The sequence below is a fragment of the Macaca nemestrina genome, chromosome 11 (assembly GCF_043159975.1).
Source record: "Macaca nemestrina isolate mMacNem1 chromosome 11, mMacNem.hap1, whole genome shotgun sequence".
Taxonomy (NCBI): domain Eukaryota; kingdom Metazoa; phylum Chordata; class Mammalia; order Primates; family Cercopithecidae; genus Macaca; species Macaca nemestrina.
In genome coordinates, this window is record NC_092135.1 from 46832837 (window position 1) to 46857009 (window position 24173).

The 24173-nt window shown below is 42.8% G+C and overlaps 1 protein-coding gene across 1 annotated transcript in view; it reads left to right on the forward strand.

Moving 5' to 3' along the window:
- Positions 1-24173, forward strand: part of LOC105492692 (kinesin family member 5C) — a 154254-nt gene that overhangs the window by 40976 nt on the left and 89105 nt on the right. Inside the window, exons 2-4 of the mRNA XM_011759927.2 lie at positions 6373-6463; positions 13442-13515; positions 21574-21678. Of these exons, the coding sequence (XP_011758229.1) occupies positions 6373-6463; positions 13442-13515; positions 21574-21678 (270 nt within the window). The remainder of the gene's footprint in view (positions 1-6372; positions 6464-13441; positions 13516-21573; positions 21679-24173) is intronic.

The following is a 24173-nucleotide window of genomic DNA, read 5'->3' on the forward strand; positions in this document are numbered from 1 at the left end:
ATAGCCCTTGACTAAGAACTGCTGGGGTTGGTACCCACAAGGTCATTTCGGCCTGTTGAGGGTGACCAAGAGGGCTCCAGCAGCCAGAAAAGCCTTCAGGCAGAGAGATGCAGGAGCTGACCGTGGAAGGTTAGACTAGCCGGTCAGAGAGATGCAGGAACTGACTGAGGGAGGTTAGACTAGCCTACATGGAAGCGGTGGAGATTGAGAGGATAGTCAGGCTCCTCACAGCATCTGCTGCAGGTCTGTCATTGGTATTTTCACAGAAGTTTCCAGAGGCTCCAAAGCTGTAACAGTAAAGCTGGTGAGTGTACAAGCACCTGTACCAGACATGGCTCCTCGCCTTTCGTGAATAGACTTTATGATTGAACATTGAAATTTTGTTTATTTTTAAAGAGTGCAGAGGATGGCCTTGAAACAGGGTAAATTTTGCTGGGGCTCCTGGAAATTAAATGGCCCCTATGCTTTGTGGAGCTGAGCTCAGGAGTCACAGGCCTGGGGGCCTGAAGGGGCCCAAGATGTGATTCCGCACTTAGGTGTTGAGAGGGTAGTAGGATGCCAAGTTCCTGAGCTGGTACATTGTGAATGATCGTCACTTTTTCATTTCACTTCATTTAGGGGATAACTGCTTGATAAGTTTAGTGTAATGCAAATGCCTGATGTAGGTTGGTCACCAACTTTTTTTTTTTTTTTTAACCGAATGACACCAACCACATCTTGAGCAACAACTCTTTGTTCATTGGACTAATTAATTTTGTATTTGAAAATAATTTAGAATTAATTGGGAGGAGAGCAGGGGAAAAAAAGAACCAGAAATTCAGGCTTATTGTTTCTTTGATGTTTGGAGAGAGCAAGTGATTTTAAAGTAGAACTTCTAGAGCACTGGATAGGGAGGCAGGAGGTCTGGATGCGAGGCACACATCTGCTGCCTACCTGGCTGGCTGCATGCACGCCATCTACCCTCTCCTGATCTCACTTTATTTATAAAACATGATGATAGGTTGAAATGACCTGGAAAGACCTTTTGGCTCTGAAAAATTGTAGAATTTTAAAAATAACTTCAACTTTCCATAGCAAGCCTTGCATCTGTCTTTCCCTAGCCTCTGATTGGCCTTCGCCCATTTTTAATTCCTTCTGTTGAAAGGAATGCTTGCCATTGCATGCCCTCTGCTTTTTTTCCCCTACACAATCTTGCCTTCTTCCCAGATCTTCAGTTTTTCTTTCCTCAATGGTTTCATGTCAGCAGTACCTTCATGGTTAACACTTTCCTGACTGCCATAGGCTGCAGTAGGGATCTCTGTCTTTTGTTATCTCATACTCACTTTGCTTCAGTCTCTTAGCATGTTTTGGATGTCTCCTGCTTTTCTGGCAAATCCGAAGCTTTTTAGGAAAACAATACTCCATAAAGGAAGAACACTTGAAGTAAGGGCCTGGCAGTTATTTCCCCTAAGTGATAGAGCAGATAATATGGCTTGGCCTTAGTTTTCCAGTTTGTGAAATGCGGATAATAATACCTAGCTCATAGAGTTCTTTTTTTTTTTTTTTTTTTTTTGAGACAGAGTCTCGCTTTGTCCCCCAGGCTGGAGTGCAGTGGCCAGATCTCAGCTCACTGCAGGCTCCGCCTCCCGGGTTTAAGCCATTCTCCTGCCTCAGCCTCCCGAGTAGCTGGGACTACAGGAACCTGCCACCTTGCCCGGCTAGTTTTTTGTATTTTTTTAGTAGAGACGGGGTTTCACCGGCTCATAGAGTTCTTATGAGAATTAAATGGGCTAGAGTATAAAAGGGCGTGGGTCATCGTGGTTGGTGATGGTGTTGGTGACAGTGTTAAGGTGGCAGCACGGGCTGAAAGAACTTGTCATTTCTGTACTTTCAGGAATGAAGTCATATAAGTGCTTGGAACACAGAGTTAATTATTGTTCTCCATAATCAGTTCCTCTTCTGAATACAGTACTCCTCAGCGTCAGGAGGTAATTCCAGAGAGTGAGTTTAAATCTCTCTGTGGAAATTTTAGCCTTTGTTTGTTCTTTCTTGATAAAGAGAGAAGAAAAACCATTCAAATCATTGGCAACCCTATGCCACAACTCGTCGTCAGTCTTAGAGCTTGTTATTGGATTACTTCTTAATGACCTCTTCTTGGGGATAATTAATTTCACTTTCCTTAACATCCCTCCTGGTGCCCATCTTCGAAACGTTTATGTGAGTCTTTTGTTTTCTGTTGTCTCCCAGAGTAATATTCCTTCCAGGCTGGGAAATAGTTGTTGGGTAATGGGTCAAATGTATTAATAGGCAGGCCATATGGTTCCCAGACACCTTGCACTCAACAACTTGATAGAGTTCTGGTGGTATGATTTTTTAAAATTTTAACTATAAAAGTATAAGAACCATCTGCTGTTATTTTTTTGTATGTGATCCTGGTAAGTTATTAATTTTAGTTATACTGCACCTATGTAATTAGCACTGTTCCACATGCAGGCTTCAAGGCAAAGGTTGTATACTTTATTTTCAGTAGTAATGTGTGTGGAATGTGTATGTCTCATCCAGATTCCCTTCATAAATTGAAGCAGGTTTCCCTACATGGGGTTAGGACTTGGGATTTATATGGCTTCTGTTTTAGCTGGTAAAATGCTATAATTGTAGTGGTTAATTAGATTGATTGATAATTAGTCACATACTAACTACTATGGAGCAAACTAAATAGGGTAATGTAATAGAGAGTGATGCCTGGGTGGGTATGGGGCTCCTAGGATCATGAAAGCCTTCAGGGAAGGAGAAATTTGAATTGAGTTCTAAAGAGTAGTGATAATGAGACAGGTAAATGAGTATCTGCAGTGGGATAATTATAAGGGAAAGGAAGAGTTAAGAGCAAAGGCTCTGAACTGGGGAATAAGCATCATACAGAGAAAAGTTCATGGGGCCACAATGCAGTGAGACAGAGGATAATGCAGGCAGCTGAGGGCAAAGAGGGTCTACTCTAAGAATAATAGGAGGCTGTGGAAGGAATTAGGCAAGGAATTGGTATCTGATTTACAGTTTTAGGAAGCTCATTTTAGCTGCTAAGTGGAAATTTGATAGTTAGGAACAAGAATTAAGGAAGGGAGATCAGTCAGGAGGTGATAGCTGTTGTGTAGAAGAGACTGATGGAGAAATGATGGACTAAGTGTCTGTGGTATAGATGGTGAGAAGTGATAGGGTTTGGGATATAGTTTGGGACAGTCATATTGAATGGTTCTTAGTTTTCAGTCTGAATAACTAGGTGATTGGTGTTATAGTTCTTACTCAGATACAGAGGGCTTGATGGCTATTTTTTGGTTGGTTAAGTTTGAGATGGCTCATGGACACCCAAATGGAAATGTCTAGAGGACATCTGAATCTGGATGTTAGAAGAGAGATGAAGGCTGAAATATTGATTTAAATTACATGAAACTCAAAAGTGTAGACAGAAAGGAGGCAGAGGTCTGGGTCTTGAATACACTACCATTTAGAAGTTTGAAAGAAACCCCAACAAAGGACATTGATGGAGGTAGCCAGAGAGGTTGGAGAGAACCATGTGCTGCATAGACACCTGGAAAGGAATCGTGTCTCCAGAAGGAGTGACTGGTGACCTCATCATTAGGTTTCAAGTGTTAGTACCCAGAACCCGCATTAAATGTCATTTGAAAAGTGTATTCTGTAGCTGTAAACTCAGTGATGACTAGAGCAAGTTGGGCCCAGTGCATGCCTGGAGAAACCTTTAGCCATGGTAGAATAAAAAATGGACAATCTTACTTCCTTGGGGGCTATGGGGCAAGAGTCTTTGTTCAAGTCTCAATCAGGATTTGTGAGATTTTCATACCATTACTAAAGCAGCAAAGAGTAATTAGTGGTTTTTTAAAATGGCAATTATATAGACAGCTGGTACAGCTATGCCACAAGTCAGTTCTTTGAAAATATTCAATAACTAAATTCTGATCAATATCTTCCAGACTTTAAGGTTGACCTAAAATAAAAACCTATAACTAACCCAGTGCAAGACAGGACACATAAGAATATTTACATTTTTAACTACATAACGTGTTAATCCTGACAAGATAGGTCTCGTAACAAATCACTTTCTAAATTTTATCTTTTCTTAGTATCAATCACAATGACTTGAAGGCAACTTCTGTTTGGTAGTTAACTTTAGGTTATGAAGAATCGCTGTATTATGTTTGTCATTTGATAAATTACATTATTTAAATGAGGAATAGAGATTTCTTGATCTCTACTTCTCTTAAAGTGAAAACATAATGCATTCTAATAAACATTTTAAACAGAAGGGCAAAACTGAAGAGTCCTTTTTTTTTTTCGTACCATGTGCTACAATTTAATAGGTCATTTTGTCTGCTGTATTAAATGTATTTTCTCTAAAACCCAGAGCAGGATCAAGCTGTAAACAAGATGCTTTATTTTGGTGATTCTCATTGTTTGGATAAATAGTGGATTTGCTTTAAATTAAGCAAAGCTACATTTTTATTCCAGAAAGTTCAATTGATAACAAATACCCAGGCAAACTCTGCAAATATTTATTCTTACCTTTTAACTTACTGACATTTAGTAGAATTTTACAAATAGATAAAGCTTAATAATCATGTAGTAAGCTGATAGTTGGCAATACACTATGGTGAGGAATAGTGTATTGGTTATTCAACCAAATCCTTGATTCACTAACTGAAGGAAACTTACTGCAAACAAAACATCAGAAAATGTTCTCTTTCTATAACTTTAGCAGAATGACTCTGGTTCTGCTGCTTTGCATCAAAACAAAATTTTATGTAACTGAAAATTCTCCATTTCTCTAAGACCAAGTGGAAGTAGCTCATTTACCTGGTTGGCGCTATCCAGTTTTCAAAGACTAAAGCTTAAGGGCTAGGAATTTACCTCCAGTACAGCTCTACCCAAGTAATAAATGAGTAGAACATTCAGCCATTCTGACAGCTGTGTACTTACTTTGTGTGAAGGTTATAGGATGTAACAAGCCTTGCTCTTGGATCCCTCATGAGCAATTATCTTTTTGAGGAGTCCTACTGTCCTTGGGTGGTTCCTGGTGTCCAGAGCCACATGTAGGAGGGGCACAGGGGGAGAAAAGGAGGCTCTTGGCTCTCCTCTCTCCTCCCTTCTCATCTTCTGCCCTCCCCTCTGCTATGTGGTGAACATGAAGAGGAAGGGCCTCCTGAGTGAGTCCGGCTGTGGAAGAGGGTGGGCATGGTTGCCCCCTGCCTGGGTGGTGGTGGTAGAGAAGAGGTGCCTTCAGGATGGGTTCTTCTAGGGAAGGGGCTGTGTCTGTCCCACGCACCACTTCCGCAGCACTCAGCACTGTGCCTGGCACCTAAATGCCCAGTAACTCCTTATTGAACATGGAGTGATTAGGCGTCAGGGCTCATATAGTGCACAGTGGAGTTTCTTCTCTTCCCCTCTACTAGTTATTTCCTTGAAACACATACATTTGAGCATCAAACCAAATCCCAAGACCCCACACCTGGGGAAATCTCTTGATTTACTGTACAGGAGGGCCCTCTTTGTCTTGGAAGCCTCAACTCGGTTAAAGCATCACTTATGCATGAGAAAGAAAACACAAGAATTCTTTTGGACACAAAGCAATAGTAGCTTTCTAATAAGAGGAGCTCCTTAAATCTGTTTGTCCCATCTTCCCATTGACTAACATTTAAGCACATCACCTTGGCTAACTGTGCGCTGCATGAACTGGCTCCTGATTTGCTTGCCCTCCAATTCCTTGAACACACCAGGCCCTTTGCTGTCTGCTGGGCTCCTGCCTGGGATGTGCTTCTGCAGTTCTTCAGGAGCCTCCATCTTCCTGATTCTGTGAAGATACACTTAAGTGGTCCTTCTTCACCAGGCTTTCCTTGCCCTCTCTGGCGTTCCCTCTGTCCTGCCATTTTAAACCTAGGCATTTTGCATTTTCCTCTGTGTTTGCTTTCTTGCTTATTAGCTATCTGCTCAACTTAATTAAATGATTCACAAGAGCAGGATTGTTTTGTGTGGTTTTTTTTTTTTTTTTTTTTTTTTTCAGCGTCTAGCCCAGTGCCAGGCTCTGTGTAAGTGCTCAGTAAATACTTGGTCGAATGAATGAATGAGTCTCAGCCTACCCTTCATTTAAAAAGTGGTTAAATTTAAATTTTTTAAAATCTCAGATTCTCAACATACAGTGCACATACACGCAATGCATGTGTGGTATATGCTATAAAAATTCCCTACTCTTGGTAATGAACTGCCTTAAAGAATAGGGTTGGTGATTTAGTGCCTGTGGCCTAGCTACTAATGTCAGCGCTTTTTTATTCCTAAACGTCTAATGTGTTTTTTCCCCACCCTTTTCTTTCCTTTGTCTTTCTTTTTTAGCAAGGGAAGCCATATGTCTTCGACAGAGTGCTACCTCCCAACACAAGCCAAGAGCAGGTTTACAATGCATGTGCGAAGCAAATTGTCAAAGGTAAGTGCTATTTCTTTATTTCCTCCTGGGCCATTCAGAGTAATTGAAAACATTAAGTGATATTTGCAGCCTAGGAATCAATGTGCCTTGACTGTAAGCAGAGGCCTGCTAATTGGAAACACTGAATTCTATAGCCTCGGTTCTAGCCCTGATTTGCTATGATGTCAGGCAAATTATTTAATCTCTCTATTTCCCCTTTTCAAGGACATTTATTTATTTCTTTTGCCACCTTTTCTATTTTGTCACCCAAAAGTTTAAAGGAAGGTAAGCTGTATTCACACTATTTCTGTAACAATTTTAAAACACTGCTGCAGGTATGAAACCTCCTTTTTCCTTTGAAGGAGAAAATATATATTCCTGATGCTTCAGTTGTACATCTTTGGTTGATTTACTCTCTGCATCTGTCTCCCTTTTACTAACGTCTCTCAGCAAGAAGACTTAAATATGGAAAATTTTTGCCATTTAGAAATTTTCTACAGTGTCATAAAATCACATTACCGTGTTGGTTATCGAGCCTGGTCTTGCTATTCAGCATTCCTTAATGATGCTTTCTCCTAACCCATTTTCAACCATCCCACCCAGATCCTGACATTTGTTCCTCCAAACAGGTAGCCTCAAGCCTACATTTACGTCTTAGAGATCAGTCCTTTTCTCTAGGACTGGCATTGGCCCTGGAGGATTCATGTCAAAATAGCAGCAGGGAGATGAAGCAATTTACACATTGCTCTACCTTGTCCTTTCAAATCAGGGGCAGGTTGAAGCTTGCATTGGCAGGCTTGCCATCTGGACAGAGCTGGGGGGCATCTCCTGCTACTTTGCTTTTCATCATCAAATCCTTGCCCTCAAATGTGAATGCTATGGCAATTGTGCTTTCAAATGTCTTGATGCTGCCCCCTTTATAGGCAGCTCTGGATTTAAAAAGCAAGAAGTAAAAACAAAACCAAAATAACCTACCATGTCACTTTGGATCTGCTTGTTTTTAGAAGCTGACTAACCTAAGTATTTGAAATTCATGAAAATCAGCTCTCGGTACATCTGTTCGATTAATTCTGACCCTGGACACCTGTGTGGGAGATGCATGTCAGCATGTAATGTTCCTTGCTGAGGTGGATGGTTATTCACATTCTTGCTGCAGACATCAATTAATTTTGAAGGTCTTCACAGTGAGATTTTTATAGAAACCCAATGAGAAAAAAATATGCCTGAATTTGAGCTCTTTCTGAATTAATAGTATGGACCTATATCGGGTGGTAATTTTCGTCATCTCTCTACTTTTACTCTTCTGCTTCTCTTTATATCTAAACATGTTTTCTGTGTTTTTGCAGTATGTCTTTCTTGGTTTGCTCCTACTCAGCCCTGCTCCCTATTATTGGACTCATTCATATATTTTTTATTAAAGTAAGATTAATCACATATGTGCCAGAATTTCTTTTTCTCTCCCCCTTCATTACCACAAACAAATAGTATTTACCACATGCTGTGGTAAACATGAGGGCCATTTAAATACATCCTGTCCTCTGTAAGCTGACATAATTAGAAATGGATGCACTCTGTTAAAAAAAAATCCTGTGATTAACAAACTATAGTAATACTCTTTGAGTCCTTATTCACAAAAGAAGTTTGGGCCTCTTTCAGTGTTCGGATTTCTCTACAGTATGAAATGTCAGAAATGGGCAGGTCTTGTAAAGATGCGGCCTAACTCTGGATAATTTGAGACCCAGTATATAGTGAGCTATAAAGAAAACCATCTAGTAGAATAAAATCAGGCCCTGACATGATATGACAAAAAGACATTTCTAGGGTATCATAAATATATATGATCATACATACATGCCTTATTCTCCTTTAAAAAGGAATTGATGAAGGTCTGATTGAACTTTCACAAATATCCACTGAGGCTAATGTGAGAAGTGGCCATGTATTTCAGAATCAGTAAGCTAAAACATAGAGATACAAGAAAGAACTCCTTGGAATAGATGACCAGGTACAGCTGAGGTATCTCTTGCCACAAGGAACCCTATTTAAATCAAGATTGGGAGGTAGTGCTGTGGAGCCCTTTTTTTCTAGAGGCCAATAATTAAATTGGATGGCTTCCTTAGGGTACCACAGTCCCCTTGATTCCTGATAATGGGTGGACTGAGGAGCATTCCTTTCAAGTCCATCTAAACTCTTAATGATTTGGAGCATCTGGGAGGCTCCATTTAACTTGATGGCTTTATTCTCTCTCTGGTTTTTCATTCCCTACCACTTCACTGGGTTAAAAAAATACTTTAAATGTTTGTAGAGCCCTGGCATCTCTCATGCTCCCATCTTTGGTGTTTGTTTTTCAAAATGTTGCTTGAAAAGGCATGTAGAATTCTCCTCCATTTCTTCTCAAAGAGGTTGTAGGTTTGTGACTACCAGCACAGTAAATGGGAAGGCTCCTTGGGACACCTAGGAGTCAAACACCATGGTAACTGGATGCTATTATCGAAGTACTATAACTATGTCCCAGCCTACAGAAGCCACACCAGTTATTTGCCTTCTAAATTAACTAGATACGGATGATCCAGATGCTAGAGAAGGGGATTTCTTGCTTTCCAGTTCTGGTTCCTTTAAAATTCATTCATTCAGTTGTTTCTTTTAATCATTCATTTGTGTAAGTTGTATTTAGTACTCACCACGGGGTAAGCACTGCTGGGACTGGAGTCGCCATGCTATGTAAGACTGTCTGCAAGGAGCTTTGGGTACAGGGAAAGAGACAGATGTGTACATAATCATCACACACATAGGCATTATGTACTTTAGAAAGGGTGTATGCAAAATGCCACGGGAACACGGAATAATGTCACTTGTATTCATTTTGGTCGGGAGAGGGAGTGGAGAATTAAAGAAGGTTTCTCTGAAAGGTTGGGTCCTGAGGACTATAGAAAATAGCAGGGTTGTACAAGCAGAGGGGATTGCAAAAGTAAAAGCATAAAGACACAAATTCTGCTTGGGCAACTTGGAGTGGCAGAGGGTGCAGAGCGGCATTATGGGAGATGAGGCCGGGAAAGTTAGGCTGGAGCAATTTGATGGAAATGGATGGACTTTATCCTGCAGACAATGTGGACCCAATGAAGAGTGTTAAACTTAGGATGATATTACCAGATCTGTTTTGTTATTATCTTACATATGACTCTGAAGAAGAAAAAATATTTTTAGCTGTGACTTATCAGGCACTGTCTATATACTTGACATATGTTGTTGCATTTTAAATCAACAACTTTCTGAAGGGAGTTGCATTTTAAATCAACAACTTTCTGAAGGGTGAGCATTATTTTCCTCATTGTACAGAAGAGGAATTTGAGGCTCAGAGAAGTGAAGTAACTTGGCCAGGTTGGTTGGGGGGCCATGGACTGGGACTCAAGCCTGGGCTTATCGGACTGATTGACTGATGTTCTTCTGCACTCCCCTGCCTCCCTTCCTGGTGAGCACACAGCGAGCATTTGATGACAATTATTTTATGAGCGGTCCCTGTTCTGTCAGGCCATATGGACTATTAACTAAGCATTGCAAAAGACAGGGCTGGGAATGGTGTGGGAGGAGGGTAGAGAAGAGGGGACAGGGATGGTGGCTCCCACACCTTGTGGTGGCCCTGGTGATCTGCCAGTGATGAGGCATGTTTCCATTCTGAAGACGCAGCATGCCCTTGCCTGGGCACAGTGATTAGCCTTTAGTCTGGCCAGCCGGCGCGCGGGCTGGCCTCGGGTGGTCAGCAGGACCGCCTCTTCATCCTCTGGTTGTGGCCTGAGTGGTTTGGTGACTGGTGAGGATGGCCTGTCAGCCACTATCACCAGAAACCCTACAGGCCCCCATTTCCCCTGGAGAGTCAGTAGGAAGCCCCATGCCTCCTTAGGACTACTGATGGGTAGATATGATCAAATCCTCCCCCAATTCTAATCTGGAAATGGCATTAACTCTTTTGCTTTAGCAAGACCTGGATTCAGAACTGGGCAAATGGGAGGCAAGGAGCATTTTAAGTATCTACTGCTATCCTTCCTCCCCTGGGAGATGAGAAGGCTCTGGGCACCTGCGGCGGAAGCTCCTTCTGGGGTTCATGCAGCTGCGGGATGGAAGAGTGCTGTGGCCTGAGGTGCGGCGGGCTGTGCTGTACCAGTGGAGGTCACATCACACCAGGCACCAACACAAAGAAACGTTCTGTCTGCGGAGCGTGGCTGAAATGTGGAAACAGTCATTGTTTCTGCAGAGACTCTAAAACAAATGCACTCCGTGGGCCCAGGAGCGGGCAGTGGACGTGATGAAAGTGCCTTTTGTGGGCGCTTCTGTGGGAATCGGGTCGGGGGCGGCGTGGCCCCCGCAGTGCAGAGCGCGTCCTGGCCTTTCCCGCTGCGGCTCCGCCACTGCCTGTGGTCGCGGTGGCCATAGAAACGCGCTGGGCTCCTGCTCCACTTCCCCTCTGTGCCTCCCCTCACCAGCAAATCAAAACACAGACTGAGCAAACAAACAATAAACAGAAAACAAGCCCCGAAAACCTGGAGTTTCGAAGAAAATAGAGAACACCGGCTTCAAAGAGCCTTTTCGTTTAAATTACCTTCTAGTGCAGCGCGGAGCCGATAGAGGGCGACGTCGGCTCCCTTCAACCTTGAGCGCTGGAGCGAGGTTCTGCAGCAGTGAATGAGCTGTAACCTGATTGTAAATACTTTCAGGGCCGAGTGGAGTTTGTTCTAGTGGGGTTTTACGTGTTCTTTTTTTCTTACAAAAAAAGAAGGGGAAAAAAATTGTGCTCGGTGACGAAACGGCAGCAAGAAACAGATTCTCCAAGTACAGTCTCGCAGGCTTCTCAGCTCCTTAATCCAAAACAAGTGAAGCCACAGACGAGCTTCTGTTACAGTGATGGACTCAGGGGCGTGCATGAGACCTGGGAGGCCTCTGGTGTGGCCTAATTCAGGAGGAAGCTGAGCTCTGAGCTGAGTTTCCTTGGTGTGGCGGATTGCTCGGTACCACCTCCCCGGGGCCTCCTGCGTGGGAACATCGGCACTTGCAGGGTGGCCAGCAGAGGTCAGGATGGCTGGACCCCTGGCCCTGGCAACTTCGGTGCTGTTCTAACACCTGGGCCAGTGGGTTCCAGAGTGTTTCACACACAGAGGCTTAAGACAAGGAAAGCCCTTTCAGGGGTGTGTGTGTGTGTGTGTGTGTGTGTGTGTGTAGGGGGATGGTTAATTTATAAAAAATGGTAATTTTGAATAAATGGAAACTGTAATATTGTGATGTAGCCAGCATTCCAATAGGCTGGAGTTGTTCGTGTTATGAATATGGCATTTTTAAAGTTTAACCTAAGGGTGGGACCTTGTTCCTTTGGGTCCCTCAAAGCATATCATATTCATGTTGATGTGGAGGTGCTCTGTCTGCTCTGGCCTGAGGAATCTTTTCTTTGAGTAGTTTGGCATTTTTGTGGAAACTGAAGCTTGAACCTCCAAACCTTACACTGACTACTTCAAGTTTTTGCTTCCCACTGTTACCAGGGGAACCATTAGCCGAAGTCTGATACCTGTGAACGTTCTCTGTCTCTCTCTCTCTCCTCTCTCTCTCTCTCTCCCTCCTCTCTCTCTCCGTCCCTCCTCTCCCCCAACCCCCAGTATAGCTTGATACAAACTCTTGAGGGCTACTAGAATTAAAACAAAAACAAAAACAAAAACAAAAAAACCCTGACACTTAATTTTCCTGTTCTTAGATTCCTAAAATAAAATATTGCTTTTCGTTCTTATCCCAGTTCACACTTCAACAACCTCAGATCGGTCAAATGTGTATCAAAATTGTTTTTAAAAACATAACAAATCAGAATTATGTAAATTCAAAAAAGCAAACCCATCTAAGCAAAACAGAAACAAACCAGGATCATAAAATTCAGAGGACCCCCTCTACCATGCCCCCAAAAGAAAAACTCTATTTATAGAGCCTGAAGTAAGCCTAGCTTGGTTTTTTACATGACCCTGAGTAGGACACCTCGGTGTGGGCCCTTCTCCCTGCCTCTGCACCTTGTGCAAATGAAGACCTCCTGCCCTTACGCTGAATGGAGGATCAAGGATATTAATGATGCATTGTTCCTCTTCCAGTGATATTTGTGAGGATGAAGGAGGAAAGCAGGAGGGAAATGAGTGCTAAATATATTTTAATCACCTCTGCTGCTTTGAAAGAATTCCCACAGATAATCTTCAGCTCTTCAGCAAAAAGCAGCCTCCACCCTCGAGCCTCCCCCTTGTCTCTGTGTGATGTGGCACCGACCTGCAGTGTGGAAGGCTTTGCACAGTGCTCTCATTGTGTAATTAAAAGACGTTTCCTGATGCTGATGGGCCTGGGCTGGCTTGTTAGCACTGTCAGTGCAAACACAGAGACATTAAATTTAAGTGAGGGCCCGGCTAGTTTCTGGGTTGATTGGATTGTCACCGTGAGGCTCTGTTTATAGAGTGGGGCCCTTTTCCTCCCCTGCCTCTGGACTCAAGGAGCTCTGGTAGAGCTTTCAGGAGAAACCTCCCCAAGGAGCTAGCCTGGGCCAGCGTTTAAACTGAGGAAAGAAATTCTATTCTTCATCTCACTCCAGAAACTTAGGGCATAAGAATAGTGTTTTCTTTTTCCCCCAACTAATCTCAATAGATCGACTTCTAGAAGACAACTCAAATATCCTTCTACTAAAAAAAGTTTTGTGCTCGATGTCTCTGTCTTGATTTTGATGTCATTGGGAGAACGTGTGTCTGCCTCCTTCTTCATTAATATATTCTGTGAAGTATGAGTCCGTTTCTTTCTATTTGTAGAACAACAGAGGCCTGCATTTCTGCTCTTATCTCATAATTCTACTTAAAATTCACAAGGAGTTAAAATATATCATTTGTATGAAAAATGAGATGGGCCATTTGGAAAATGTAATTTTAAAATATGCAACCTACACCAGCATATGATCAAAGTAATGAGTTAATTTTAATTTCTTTTTCTTGTTCACAGATGTCCTTGAAGGTTATAACGGGACGATTTTTGCGTATGGGCAGACTTCATCAGGAAAAACCCACACCATGGAGGTAAGATTACAATGTCTAATGCGAATCTCTGAGATGACTGAATGCAACTGACGTTTCCAGCAAAACTTGAGGTGCATGTGGCTTTCTTTACTGGGAAATAGAGACGGTTATATTTGGCCAATTAATTATGTCTTTGAGAAGTTTTAAAATAGCAGTGAAAAATAAAGTCTCAGGAATTCAGTATTTTTAAAAGGCCTTTATTGATAACTTTGTGATGGTAAGAATACATTCTATTCGGAACCAATCATTGATTAGCTAAGCAGTAGTGTGAACATCATTCTGGACTTCAGCCTCAATCTAACTGGGAAAGCCTATTGGGAAAATCATTTACCTTGATGAAGGCCCCCGGGGAGGTACATCTCTTAGAATAAATGAAAAATCAGAGATTTTAAAAAGTTGGCTTATGGGCCACATTCAGCCCACAGACGTATTTTTGTTTGGCCTGCCCATTATGTATATTTTTTAAATTGTAAGCAATGTTAAAAATTGGATGATTTCACACCATTCAAATTTTCCATCTTAGGTTGAATATTCTGAAGATCTGGCAGCACTGGGTGAATTTCACCATAATATAAAATTCAGGCTTCTCTGTTCACTTCATTGTCCTGTTCACCTTTTTGTTAACATTTCTAGTGCAGGGAATAGCTGCTGTCACCTAGGAGAAGTTTGGTAAAATATCTGTTAGTATTTGTGAAAATGGTGCCTGTGGTCCTGGCCCTGGCCACCCCACGTATATGGGGCGGGACTCTCCATTGTACTCACACCCAGCCCACTTCATGCACACTGGGGTGAAGATGAACTTATATTCGGCATCCTTCCTTATTAACTTACATACCTGCTCCCTGAAGGCACTTCAGGGTATGACCCCAGCTCCATTTGTTGGCTGTGGAACTTTGTGGCTTCAGTTTGTTTTGCAAACAAGGCAGGTCTGCAGGCAAAATTGAACCCCTTTGCCTCCTCTTTTCCTTTTTTTAAAATCACCAAATCCTATAGGGCCTTCAGGGCCTGATAATTCTTCTAAAGGTGAGACCCACCTGACAGGTGAGGAGAGGTGGTAAGCGTGGTTATTATAAGAAACTGCACAGAGGAAGTTTGGGGAATTCAGCAGCAGGGTAAGATGAATCCTTAATCCTTCCAGCTTAGGGTTTTTCATTTACGATGCCCTCCTGGGAATAGCACTGAGACGGCTGCTGCAGAATCGGTTTAGCTTATGAATCATTCCTATTGAAGAGGAGATTTCAAAGGCACGAGGCTAAAATCCTCAGGGCTCTGATGTTCTGCTCATACTGATTTCAAGTGTGGGTACAGTGCCGGGGATCTCATTTCTGTGGTGTTGACTCTCTTTCACCCATTTTGCTGAAGACAAAGTGGTTCAGAGACTGCACAGATTAAAGGAAGCATGAGGTTTATTTATCACTTCTTTCTGACTAAGCAGGTCTTTCCCTTGACACCTGAGTGGCCTCAGCCCATCTCCTCCTCTCACACTCTACTGCAGAACGTCTTGGAAACGCTGGCCCTGGTATCCCCATGCTCCTGCCCCGACCCCTCGCCTTTCCCTCTCTTACTGGGCCCCCGACTCTTGACCTTGAGACTATACAAAAGTTACAGTTCTACATTTCCTGGGTCCCACCTAGTCCAGTAGCTGTGGACAAAAACTTCCTCATAGGTCAGATGGCACTTGAAAGAGAGATATGGTGTCTAGTGAGGAATTCAATCAGTCCGGAGGTTTTCGTTTTGTTTTTATATTACCAAACTGTATATAATACCAAACAAAAACAAACAAACAAAAGCAACCCGCGTTATTTAAAATCCCCCCAAATCTCTTGGAATGCTTACAAGAGTGACCTTTTAAGCTTTGGGATTAGAAAATATAAGGTATTTGCTAAATGCCAGAAATTTAAACTGTAAGACATCAAGAGAGAGAATGCTCCCCAGTGTAACATCTTATTTCAGGAGAAGAGATGGATATAGGGTGATGGCAAAGAGCTATGCCCTGCCTTTAAACCTAATATGGGAGGCCAGGCGTGGTAGCTTATGCCTGTAATCCCAGCATGTAGGTCAGGAGTTCGAGACTAGCCTGGCTAACATGGTGAAACCCCATCCCTACTAAAAATACAAAAAAAATTAGTCAGGCGTGGTGGCGCACATTTTGTAGTCCCAGCTACCTGGGAGACTGAGGCAGGAGAATCGTTTGAACTAGGGAGGCAAAGGTTGCAGTGAGCCAAGATTACAGCACTGCACTCCAGCCTGAGTGACAGAGCAAGACTCCGTCTTAAGAAATAAATAGATAAAAATAAATAAATAAAATAAAAATCCAAAAAACAAAAACTCGTATAAGAGATATTTTGATAAACTAGAGGCTCTCAAGCCGTCCGTGTCTTACAGTGTAAACTCCACAATGCCTGCCCAGCGAGGACTCATGGGGGACCTGAAAGGAACTGGGTTCCGGACAGGTTTCACCTCTGGTTGCCTAAATTCTGTCACCTCTTCATCTTTGTCAGTTTTAAAAGGTCGATTGTAATGAGTTGCTTTTCTTTATTGTGACTTTTGCAGATCACATACTTGTGCCTACAGTTAGAAATAGTTGATGTAGATGGGAGTTTTTTCCTAGTGCCACCCACCCCCTCACTTAATCGAGTTCTTTCTGTAGGGTAATTATAGATTGGAGCAAAGGTAAGGGATATTTTCAGAGGAAGACAGAGGGAAGGAGGAGCCTCAAGCTGAAGTCATAGATACTGCAGGAGACCAAGAAATCCAGGATCCTGGAATGCGATTAAGTCAAAAAAGCCCTATACAGGGTCTGCATTCTCTGAAAGGAGGATTTTATGTATTCAAATTACACATTGTGATCTTCCAAAGGCTTTCGGAAGGGGATGTTAACTCCCTGAGTGTCCCTGAGTGGACAGAGCAGTCACATGTTAAAGCTGTTTTTCACTTTAATCCCCCTGGTTTTGGTCTGACCTCCAGTGGTGACTCTATTACCTTGTATTGAGGGGAACAAACAGATAAGCCTACATAAAATTGGAAAGATTAGCTTCTCAAGATGGAGCACTTAAGGTAGGTTTTCAGTAAATATATGACTCACTGGATGGTGTTAATGCTAAGCTTGGTGGACACCAACACACAGAAGGTCCTGGGCTTGTGTTGCCTATACCCAGGGTTGGCGCTGGGGAGGACACAGGGGGTTCCAGCTCCAGCTGAGGAAAAGGGGACGGACTGTTCTTTTTGTTCAGTGTGTGATGCTGGGAAGGGCTTCTCTTGGCCCCATGCCCTACTTTGTGATCCTTTTCTGCACATTGATATAGATGGACGGAGATGCTTTGTGTTTTTTCTTTCTGCCCAAAGAGATGCTTGGAGGTCATCTGAATGGTACAGGCTTCCCGGCCGCCCCGCCAAGCCTGCCAAGTGATTTCGAACAAGGCTATCTGAACGCACAGTGCTCGTGTACTGACGGGCTGACATCTTAAGTGTTTCAGGAAACTCTTGCCCTGCTTGGGAGGTCAAGGAGGCAACTGGGGTTGGAACAAAGAGAGTCTTGTTCAGTGGCTGGTGGCCTGGGTCCTGTTTCTTCTTTCACATGTGCTCCTAAAAGATCACATTCCATGGGAAAAGTTTGTGGATAAAATTATACAGGATGCAGTTATAAAGATCTTTCTCCTATGTGCTTTCCGGGAGAAACAAGTGGTGAAGCAGCGGATTTCTTTGCTCCCCAAGTTCATCTTTGATCCTTCAGCTACAATACACTTTCACTGTTCTTTCTCAGTTCCTGTACCTTGTTCTCCCACTCACCTTCTCTGCCCACATCCTCTCTGCCCATTCCTAAACTTACTCATTCTTCAAGATTTGGTGTCCCTCAAGGAAGCCATCCCATATTACCCATTTATTACTGGAAATCTGGGACACTTCTAGTCTCTGAATTTCTATAGCTCTCAGCTGTTTTCCCACTTCTTACTGCCCGAAGCAACTGTGCATTGTGGGTCTGGACTGCACATCTCATCTGCAAGGGTCAGTGTAGAAGCAGTGAAGACCTCTAAGGAGCACCTGTCATACACACATACACAGACACACCACACACCACACACCACATTCCACCCCCCACATATATCATACACACACACAGACATATGCACACCACACACATATATACAGACATACCATACACCACATACCGTACACCCCCCCACATACATTGTACACACACACAGACATACGCACACCACATATACACACAGACACACCATACACCACATACCATACACCCCCACATACATTGTACACACACAGACATACGCACACCACACACATATATACACAGACACGCCATACACCACATATCATACATCCCCCACATACACTGTACACACACACAGACATATGCACACCACACACATATATACACAGACACATCACACACAGACATATTACACACCACATACCACACCCCACATACATTGTACACACACACAGACATATGCACACCACATACATATACACAGACACATCACACACAGATGCACCACACACCATACCTCCCACATACATCACACACACACACACATACACACACAGACACACCATATACCACATACCCCCCACATACAGGATACACACACAGACATATGCACACCACACACATATACACAGACACACCACATGCATAATATACACACAGACACACCACACACCATATACCACACTGCTTAAATACATCATACACACAAACATATACACATCACACATATACCTACACAGACACACCACACACCACATACCACACACCCTCCCACATACATCATACACATACAGATATATACATACCACAGACATACCTCACACCACACAAGGCCCTCACATGCATCATAAACACACACAGACATATATATCACACACATACAGACACACCACACAACACATACTGCACATGCCCCCATACATCATACACACGCAGACATATACACATCACACACTTGCACACACAGACATCACATACCACCCCTCCACATACATCATACATATACACACAGGTATATGCACACCACACACAAACACAGCACACACTACACACTGTATACCACATGTGACCCCTACATACATCATAAACATACAGAGATGTACACCTCACACACCTACATATGGACATGCATATGACACACTATATACCACACCCCCATCACACACACAGACATACACACATACAGACATACCATATACCCCACACCACACATCGTATAGCATACCCCCCACATACACACACACACAGACACCACATACAGACGCTCCCACATATACATGCACACATACCGACAGACCCCACATATATACACATACAACACACACACATACCCCCATATACACACACACACACACACACCGCATACGTCATACAGACACAGACACCACATATCACACATATACAATACACACACACCACAGAATGCCACACGCCACAAGCACTCCCACACTCGCCACACTTCCTACATTCACGCTATAGCACATGCCTGCACACATTCCCTACATCCATCTCACATACATATATGCCCCACATCACACATACATGTTAATACTCCACGTACATCACACGCCCCCACACATGCAGACATAACCCTCACACCCTACACATGTATCACACACAGACATACACCACACACACATCACACATCCATATGCTCCCCTAACACGACACACACACACAGACACACACACACACACAGGCACGCTCCACATGCCCTACATCCTCCCCTGCATACGCACACCTGCAGATTGTTTCGGCAGGCCTAGTTTACTGCACACAAAGCCCTTACCGCTCTTGAGCATCTGAGCTGGATCAAGCAGGCCAGCTGCTAGGCCTGCAGTGGATTTGGGTATGCGTCTGTTCCTGTGGGGATGGGAGGCATTATTATGAGAACACTCACTTTTCTCACATTGATTTTAGGGTGAGGACTTCAGAGAGACACAAAGCAGAGAGTGTCCTAGATTCATCTCTGGTTCTGCCTTGGTTCTTGCCCTGACAAAGGCAAACAAAGGGATGTCAGCACTTGTATAAGCCAGGAATCAATGGGGAGATAAATCCATTGAAAGGGAAAGCATATAGGAAAATAGATGTGAGTCAATTATAAATGATTTTTGGATTATCAGTCGTTCTTCTCTGGCTGTGGGCTACTGAGGAGAAGCTAAAGGATTATCATCAATTATTAAAAAGCTCTGGAGGGCTTGGGTAGGGGAGGTCTTTTGATTGGCTGAGTGGAGTCATGACATTTGACAATACGGAAATGATGTTCTCACCATAGGTATTGTTCCTGCCGGTGATCTCCATGCTTCAGAGCATGTGGGGGCCCATTGTCTAATTTGTTACATGTTTATGATGGAATATACAGTTTAAAAGTTATCAAGATCTGAGATTGTCAGTCTGTCATTTGGCACTGTTTTCTTTCCGAAGATATGTATTAATTGTCAGAGATAGAAATGTGTTTCAGACTCTTCAGGTGAAATAAACTCCAACAACTTGTTCGTGAGAACCTCCTATGAGCTGAGTGATATAATACGAACATTTATTTGAGCCCGTCCCATGTCACTAAGCACTTTATATATCCTATTTAACTTAAATTATACAATAATGCTATGTAATAAATACTAAATTTTGTAAGCAATGGGGAGAAATATACATGCACTGGCCATCCCTATCTTTAGGAAGTATGCAGTCAAACTAAAAAACAATATCAATACATCAAACTATTTAGATTCTTAATAGATAAGGGCATTACAGAGGAGTACCCATTTTTCCAGATGAGACAGCTTTGCTGGAAGCCAGACTGCCGGATGAGGTGGCTCATGCCTGTAATCTCAGCACTCTGGGAAGCCAAGGTGGGCAGACACTTTGAGCTCAGGAGTTGGACACCAGCCTTGGTAACATGGCAAAACCTTGTCTCTACAAAAAATACAAAAAATTAGCCGGGTGTGGTGGTGCACACCTGTAGTTCCAGCTACTAGGGAAGCGGAGGTTGGAGGATCACTTGAGCCTGAGAAGTGGAGGTTGCAGTCAGCGCTTCAGCCTGGGCAACAGAGTGAGACCTTGTCTAAAGAAAAAAAAAAAATCTGGAAAATTCTCTGGGTGTACGGTTGGCACTGATCACTTTAAACCTGCAGACCGTGTGTTTGTTCACTGATGGGTTGTTGAACTCATATGAGAACTTAAATGCTTATTTGATGGTGGGCTTAGGCAAAGGCTCTCTGGAGCTTGTGTGTTGCTTTAAATGCTTCTGGAAGTCTTCATTAGGAGTTGCTGTCAGATCCTATGGCATCTTTTCTAAAATCTTCAGAGGTGGCAAATTCTGGACCTTAGAAGTGGATTTGGTAATATCCAAATAGCAGGATAATTTACCTGTCCCCATCCCCTTAGGTAAAATGAGTAAAGTAGAAAAGGGGGGAAAGAAGAATATAAGACTATCTTAAACGTGGATTTAGGTGTTAGACACAGCTAAAACTTATTTAGAACAATTCAGCCTGGGGACTACAGATTTTTAAAAGAAATTGATGAAGTGTATTTTCTTGATTGATCTGTTAAATGATACTGAAAGTGTTGCCAGAATAAGGTTCTTAGAAATTTTGAAAAATTTTGGAAATCAGTTCTAAAGGTTATTTCATTAAAGGACATTACCTTACTTGGACCTGCAGGCTCAAGTCAGTTTGTAAATACTCAAAACCCAAACCCATATATTCTCATTCCTTCTCCTGCTCCCTTTCCCTTCTCCTCCTCACCCCACACTAGCCACATAGACACTGATTTGCTGCCTTGAGTGGCCGCTGGAGGCAGTACTGTGGGCCTCAGAATTTAACAGCACAAGTGCTCCCCTGCTGGATAAACAGATGAACACATTGAGTTTTTCCACCAACTTCTGGTCTGTTGGCAAGTCAGGTAGATGCCCAAGGGAGCCGGCAGGCACACGTGGGTGCTTCCTGCTCCACCAGGTTCTGTCTAAGGAACCCAGCAATGGTTCCTCCTCTCTCTCCTGTGTCTCCCAGCACCCTTTAACGGCCTGTGTTTGTATTTTCACCCACTAGGGGAAGCTGCACGACCCCCAGCTCATGGGGATCATCCCACGAATTGCTCATGATATCTTTGACCATATCTACTCCATGGATGAGAACCTGGAATTTCACATAAAGGTATGTATTACTGATTGGTCAAGAGAAGACACTGGGCCCCAGATAACGTTTCTTATCCCTCCTCCTTTCAAATAGATATAAAAGATGATCTTACTAATTTAAATTACATTCTTGTGGTAAGCAGAGCCCTCTTCCTTACTGACCTAGGCTAACAGGTATCTGGAGGGTTTGCTTGAAATATCCAGATAATGAAAGCAAAAGCCTTCTTTAGCAGGAAATCTTCTTGATTGTTGCCCGAATTCTACCCTTTATCCTCTGGATCTCCGTGGATATGACTGAAATGTGTTTGTGTGTGGGTTAGGGCAGCATTTCTCAAAGTGTGTTCTGTGGAACACAGTGCCTCGTATTATTAATGGTGGGCTTGCAGGGAAAAGGGCTATAAGGCCAAATGAGCTGGGAAAGTGCTTCCTTGAACAGTGTTAAATTTATCACAAGTTTCAACGTGCTCTGCAAAGGGGACATGTATTAGATTACATTTCCCAGCTTATTTGAATATAGACACATTTCTCCCCCTAAGAGTATCACAGACTTGTGTTTTGAGCAGAGCGTCACAGAGCAGAAGTCTGAGAAATGTTGGGAAGAGGAATTCTCCTCCTTTTTATCTTCCTCTTTGTATTTTGTTTTTGTTTTAAACCAGAACTTGTTATGGACTTCAATTTACATTAAAAGAGAGATTTCTACTCTCTTACTGTAGCTGTTTAATAATAAAATTTGTTATTAGGATATATTCATTGGAACACCTCTTTTGCAAGTGACTGAAAGGCACTTGTTTAAGCAAATAGAGGATATTGTTATAAGAGACAGAATCTGACAGTAGGCATTTTGTGGAGGATGAAGTGTGGAGGGCAGGAAATCTAAGCCCTGTTTTTCTTTTTTCTTTTTAAACTTTTTAAACAATTGAGATATTGTTCACATAACGCAAAATTCACCCTTTAAAAGTGTATAGATTGATGGTTTTTAATATATTCCCAACAGCGTACAATGATGATCCTTATCTAATTCTTGAGCATGTCATCACCTCCAAAAGAAACCCCAAATCCGTTACAGTGCCTGCTTTTCTGCCCTCTTGCTTGACTTCTTTCTCTTGTTCTGGAGCGTCTTCTCTCTTTTTGGTGGGAGAAGGGGTTGGCAACATGGCAGCTGCTCCTCCAGCATTCCCTTATTTCCAACCCCAAATTCCCTTGCGAAGGGACTCATTGGCCCAGCCTACATAGGCTCCCCCCTGCCTGATGAGCTGTGTCCAGGATGCACATGCTGTCTGGGGGCCCCCACTGTGGCTGGGGAGGGAGAAGGGGCAGTTCTAAGAAGACTTGCTGAGCAGATCTGCTAAGAGATTTCCCTTCAGGCTGGGATCTTAGTGCACCAGGCCCATCTGTTCAGAGATGAGGAAACGGAAGTTTAAAGATGCACGGTTAGTTAGGCCGGGCGCGGTGACTCACACCTGTAATCCCAGCACTTTGGGAGGTTGAGGCGAGTGGATCGCCTGAGGTCAGGAGTTTGAGACCAGCCTGGCCAACATGGTGAAACCCTGTCTCAACTAAAAAAAGAAAAAAAAAATTAGCCAGGCATGGTGGTGTGTGCCTATAATCCCAGCTACTCAGGAGGCTGAGGCACGAGAATCACTTGAACCCAGGAGGCAGAGGTTGCTGTGAGCTGAGATCGCTCCACTGCACTCTAGCTTGGGTGACAGAGAGAGACTCTGTCTGAAAAAAAAAAAAGACGCGGAGTTAGAAGGCCCAACTTAAACAGCAAGTTATTGATAAAGCTAAGAATTGACCCTAGGTCTGACCTAGGTCTAGGCATATGTGATACCTTTTCAATTGTATGAAACTTCTCCCCTTACTACTATATACCTTTCGTAAATGACATAAAAAGAAGGCAACAACTGTTTGCCCAACTCTAAATTACATCTAGCAAATCACTTTTCCTTAGGAGTCCTTTTGTTGGCTAAAGCCTGCTTCTCCTTCTTGCCAAGATTCTTTATATCTAAGGATACAGAAGCTTGTTGCTTTGATGGGATCAAGATTTAGAAGCTTAGTGCTTCTTTAGGGCTGTTTGCATTTAAATAGCTTAAACTACTGCAGGGTTCTTATGTGATAATCCTGGAATAAGATGTTAAACCAATTACTGCCCTCAAAATAGGGTCTTGTGTTAGAATCTTATTAAGATAAAAACAGCCCTAGCATGAAGTTGGGGGAGGAGAGGAACAACACTCTTAGTCTCTAGGGCTGAATTTTACAGTCCAGATTTCTGTGTAGCATTTGTAGTTATGCTTACTTGTTTTATAAATAATAATTATAAGTGGGCAAATTAGTTGCTGACTACTTCGTATTTTGAACTGAGTAGTGAGAGGCTAAATCAAGAAAAAGAGGACTGATTAAGGCAATATTGAAAATCTGCTCCTTAAAATGAGTCCCACAGACGTTTTAAACTTTATTTCTGAACATGTTATTTCTTAATGCCAAACAATGCCTGTTTTTCTTCCGCCTGGTCTC